The sequence below is a fragment of the Dreissena polymorpha genome, chromosome 7 (assembly GCF_020536995.1).
Source record: "Dreissena polymorpha isolate Duluth1 chromosome 7, UMN_Dpol_1.0, whole genome shotgun sequence".
Taxonomy (NCBI): Eukaryota; Metazoa; Mollusca; class Bivalvia; order Myida; family Dreissenidae; genus Dreissena; species Dreissena polymorpha.
Genome location: NC_068361.1, coordinates 5,822,140 through 5,827,599, shown reverse-complemented (window position 1 = coordinate 5,827,599; position 5,460 = coordinate 5,822,140). Strand labels below are relative to the sequence as shown.

The 5,460-nt window shown below is 32.6% G+C and overlaps 1 protein-coding gene across 3 annotated transcripts in view; it reads right to left on the bottom strand.

The window, feature by feature from the left end:
- Positions 1–5,460, bottom strand: part of LOC127836840 (matrilin-2-like) — a 10,116-nt gene continuing 4,656 nt past the window's right edge. For all 3 annotated transcript variants that reach the window (XM_052363460.1, XM_052363459.1, XM_052363461.1), the window contains 2 exons: positions 5,274–5,460; positions 1–4,617 (listed from right to left, as the gene is read on the bottom strand). The exon at positions 5,274–5,460 is cut by the window's right edge and continues 79 nt beyond it. In XM_052363460.1, coding sequence (XP_052219420.1) covers positions 4,507–4,617; positions 5,274–5,460 — 298 coding nt within the window. In that variant the 3' untranslated portion in view covers positions 1–4,506. The remainder of the gene's footprint in view (positions 4,618–5,273) is intronic.

Here is a 5,460-nt window from a genome sequence, read left to right as displayed (position 1 = left end):
TAATGGTCAATTTTATAATTCCTAAATGATTTTCAACTATACATTTTCACACATAGATAGTACATACATACGATGACTTGTTATAAACGAAGTGAATGTACAATTATTATAATGACATATTAACACATAAAATTGAACATATACAACAAAATTTCCCTTTCAATTACCCTGCTTCGTACAAGTGTATGCCTACGATCCAGGGTTTACAAGTGTTGTTTAATTCTTTTCAAGGTCCCATACCATTTATAACCACGACTGAACTATGCGTATAAACATAAACTCAACAAAAGTAATGTCAATTTCATTGTTTACAAATACAAATGTTCATACTGTGGCAAAACACTACATTCATGTAAAAATAATAAGACTATAATTTTTTAATAAAACAGTATGAACTATATGTATATATAATGTTAATTTTACAACTAATAAATAGTTGTAGCAAATAAGTTGCATTTCTGATAATTTAATTTTAATTGTTTATGTTCTTCATATTATTTATTTATCTGTATCAATAAAAGTTCAATAGTACTCCTATATCACTGAATATTATAAAATACCACACTTCACTACAACGATGTACGCGAGGAACAAAAAAAAGCTAGTAATAGTTTGCATTGAAACTAACACAATATAAAAAACAGAAAAGTCTAACAACATTACCACGAATGTACACAATTGTGTATAATCATTAACACAGACATCAACATCAGCAAATAATGTCCAGATCAAATAATGCGGTCATGTTTAAAAAAGGATCATAGTAACCAGGTCATTTGATCAATTAGGTACAAATTAGTTGTGCATGCATGAACGCACCTAATTTGCTGCATACACTAATCTCCTGCATAATGGAATAATCTAATAGCACAACTTATGTAATTTTTTATCCATTTGTATAAGTTTTATAAGTTTTACCTTTTTTCGAGAAATTCTCGAAATATCCGACGTCATGTTCTCATATCTATGGTCACTTTAGCTATGTCTATTTCTGTTCGGACAATGCTAATTCTCATAGCTATATGATCAGTAATATTTAAGCGGATTTACATGAAATTCAATTTCTACAAAAAAAGGAAAATAACCTATATTGCATCACCCATGTCTACTATAGATTTCTCCTTATACACTGTACACGTTTCCCGCAAGGGCATGATGTTTGCCCAAAAGAGACTTTCAATCAATTCGTGTTTTTTTTAATATGGATATTCGATAGTTATTCATAATTCGTTTAAACAATGTCATGCCTCTAATCGACACGGCTGTACGATAGTAGATGAACGAAAAAGAGCAGATATGATAACTTAAATGTAATTCAAAACATCTCAACTATATCGTTTACATAAAAACAGTAGATTTTACGATCCGCGACCGAAAACGTATCAAAATCAAATTAACAGTTTGTGCTCAAGACCATTAAGGCTAAACCATGTAACAGATAAATATAGCCGGAATTAGTATTCACACCTTTAAACTGACTTGCTAAAGTTTCAGACTTGCTTCATATATTAATAGATTTGTATTGTGGGGCATTCAGGCTATATAACTGTCAAACATATATTTGATCATGAGTGCACGTTGAGCTGTGTTGTTTTACAGTTATATTCGGAAATGACCTTTTTACAACCTGTATTAAACATATTTAACAAGATAATCACCTATTGTTTAGTAGTAAAATGTATTTCGCAAATAAATTAAAAGCAACGGGGTCTTAGTAAAAGCAATCGATCAAGTTCGTATACATTATATTGCAATAAATAGTAATACAACATAGCAATATTAAAAGCAGTAGTTACCGCATCTAAACGTTAAATGCAACCGTTGGGACATTTCTTTCATTGCCGTTTTCCTTTCCCTTCTGGAAGCTAGGTCAATTGAGGGGAATCATATGCCTTCCTGCCAGATATAAAAGCGACAATTAAAATGCTGCTTTATTACCGGATGTCCTTTTTTGCAAGGGAAAGAACTTAAATTTGTACAAACAGTATGCATTTTCTTATGCGTGGAATCCGTAGATTGTACTGACACTTACGTCGTGATTTAATATTCAGTGCTCGCAAATTAATGCCCTACAATGCATTTTCAGTTCCCGTTTGTTGGTCAGGTTAGAAGAGTTTATTAAAGAGTTATTTAAAATGATATTTTCAGTAAGTCATGAACGTTTCAAAGAAATTTATGTACACAAATATGTAACCGGTAAATACACGTCATTAACACATAGAACCTACCAGACAATAAGGATAACGATTTAGTCCGATTTAATGTTCGCACAATTTATTATCACATAGTAAGCATTCGTTGTTGAGCATCCTAGAATAATTATAATTAACCAATTTGCCAAGAAAAAGACATGTTATACAATAATTATCACTTTGAGATCTTTTTTATTGTGTAATCTTCCTTTTCGTCGGACTTGGATTGCACAGTGTCAGTTGGTTTATAAATTGTATCTTTCTTGCCGAATCAGGAAGAACAATAATTAGTTTGTCATAGTTAATAGTTTAATATGAGGATATGTTAAAATTCAATAGTTCATGTATTGTGTAACCACCTGTTCAACTGTCCACGGTGCTATTAAATTAACAACATTATGCTATAATTTGAAAGTTACACAATCAGGACACATTTACATGTTTTTAAAGTGTGTGTAACATATAGTGGTTTAATTGCATTAACCTCTGCTTGAGGATTCCATACACTCGAAAAAAAATGATGAAAGAAGATAAGAAATCAATATGTACGTATCGAAAAGCCTGATCGCCGATCATAGTAAAATATGATGGGTAACACTTGAAATTCCTTCAATTCGATACCATATTATATTTGAATATGATGGATTCGTTTGAGTATTTTTTTTATCGAGTTCACTGACCATGTCACCAGAAATATTTCGTATCATCGTACCCAGAAGACTCGTAAGTCGGGCAATACGGAAAAGTGCAAAATACTGGAGTTGATTATGTAAGAGACGATCCTGTGTCTTTACTGTATGACTGGCAAAATGGTTAGCGCGATCGATTTTGCACCCAACGGACTCGGAAGTTAAACCCGTTGAAATCACAACTTTAATATCAGCTATTTACACGTATGTGATTTATATTTTTCATGATATCAAACATTCAAACGTTGTAGCTACACGTTATGCTATAAAAAGGCATTCACAATGAGTTTCAATAAGTTTGAATTATCGACATAAACGACAACCGATTATTAAGTTAAAGCGAGCATGCACGATTGTTTATGTGTTAAATTGCAATATATTGATAATAATATGCTACAATAACACAAAATTGGCAAGAAAAATTATAAAATGAAGACGAATTTCATAAAATGCAGCAAAGACAAATTAGCGCCCCGAGCTGATTATGACGAAAATATTTCGAACATATTTTCCTACAATAACCGAAACATTCGTCTTTTTATTAGGATCGAAGTGTTCGTGTGTCGTATGAATAGATATCGTTGCAGGAAATTAAAATAATCGGTACAACTTAATTTAGATTCACAACGTACATGCATGATATACATGCTGGTGAATTCGACTATACAGACATTTTTGATTTCAGAATTCAATATCTGGCTTAATTCGCGTTTTTCGACATATGTTCTTCTTAACTTTAAATTTAATTTATATTGAAATATATATGTTTAATAAGTTTTTTACACATTTTATATTCATTCATAAATATTTGACAAAATCGTGCATACTCGCTTTAAATAGAACATTAAGGTAATTGTAACTGATTCAACTATAGACCGTCTGATGAGGAATTGCGGCTTTAAACTGATTCAACTCTGGTCATAAAACGTCATACAGATTTACAGTATTGGTCCTAATTCATAACGAATGATCCTCAATAAAAGTAAGCTATTAATATCAAAGATAAATAGATATGTATATAATGCCTGTTAATCCTACTGTTTTAGTACGTTTCCAGTTTTACCCCATACTTTTCCATTTGAAACCGATTAAAGGCTTGCACATTAAAGCTTCTCATTTTTCAAATTTGGTTATCATGTGTTTTATGTTTAGCTCGACTCAAGGGAGATTGTACAAAATGGTCCACTGTGACCTTACTTTTGTTCAATGGAAAAAATGAACAGACTGGTCACGTCAGATATATATAATATAAATTGTCGCACGCAAGTATATGGACATTTTACAATGGCTAGTCAAATAAGGTATGATACAGTACTGTAAGGCACACTACTAAGTATGATCTTCAAAGTCGTGGACAAAACTTGTTCATATAACATCCGAGTTCTGGCATTTTCAATTACTCCTCAATTATTGGTTCTTGTAAGCGTGAATTCCCAAAAGGTTTGCACACAATCAGTTGAAGCACACATAATGCAATACATTTAAGCAAGGTAAAACAACAGTAATTATGTATTTAGTTTCCATGATATAGGCTTATATGTTTCGGATATATATCACAAACAAAAACAAAACGAATGAATGACGTATTAAAAGGATTGTTCTTTAACGATTCAAAATCCTGACTCTCAGCCAATCAGCAATCCCTTCTCCTGCTGGCAAGCTGTCGGAAGAATCGCAACGTCATCAATGGCGATGTCTCCAAAATAGCTGTTGCCAACTACCGCCTCAATAATGACCTACGGACAAAAGTCATTAAATATTGACTATTGTTTTATGAATTCGTCGTTATGATGGATATAATTGTGACATAAGATCATTTTTGTTAGATCCACTGTCAATGACTGTATTAAGAAAAAAGTTGTATGATTAATATTTTTTTCTAAGAAGGTAAATAGTTTTGCTATTTATTTTCTAAAAAAATAATTTTAAACATTTGTAAGTACACCCGTTTGTAAGGAATGATTTCGTTCGATTCCACTTAAACAATTAAACACAGGACCAAGCGTTAGCATGTTTAATTTTGGTAAGTACCGCGTTCTGCTTATTTAACGGTAAAGGCATATATTTATAGTCTGATTTTGATACTAGACTCATATTTAACCGACTTTCACATTTATCCCCCCCCCGATCAATGGAATATACATCGTTCGTTCACATTTGGCGCAGTATGCAGCCACGGAACATTTGCTTCTTTCCCTCACAGGTACCCTTGTTTACAACTGCGTGATTATATTGTTTGTTTCCAGTATAAAATATAATATAAATAAATACAACATTTGCAGACAAGAATTTTGCACTCAGTGTACTTATACAAAACCCAAATTGCTTAAACAACATTGTCAAACTTACATCACATCACATTACATTATTTACTGCTGTGTTAATCGAATACCTGATACTGCTCCAGGGAGCTCAGGTTTACTGAAGCACCTTTCCACTCCTGTCCTTGGTCACCGGACATTCTCCATAGTAAAGGCCCGGGCTTCTCACCATGCGCGGTCATGTACACACTCAATAACCCAATGGATGGCCCGTTCATGTTGTACCCGAACATAAGGCATCTTTCCGTGAAGGCCGTA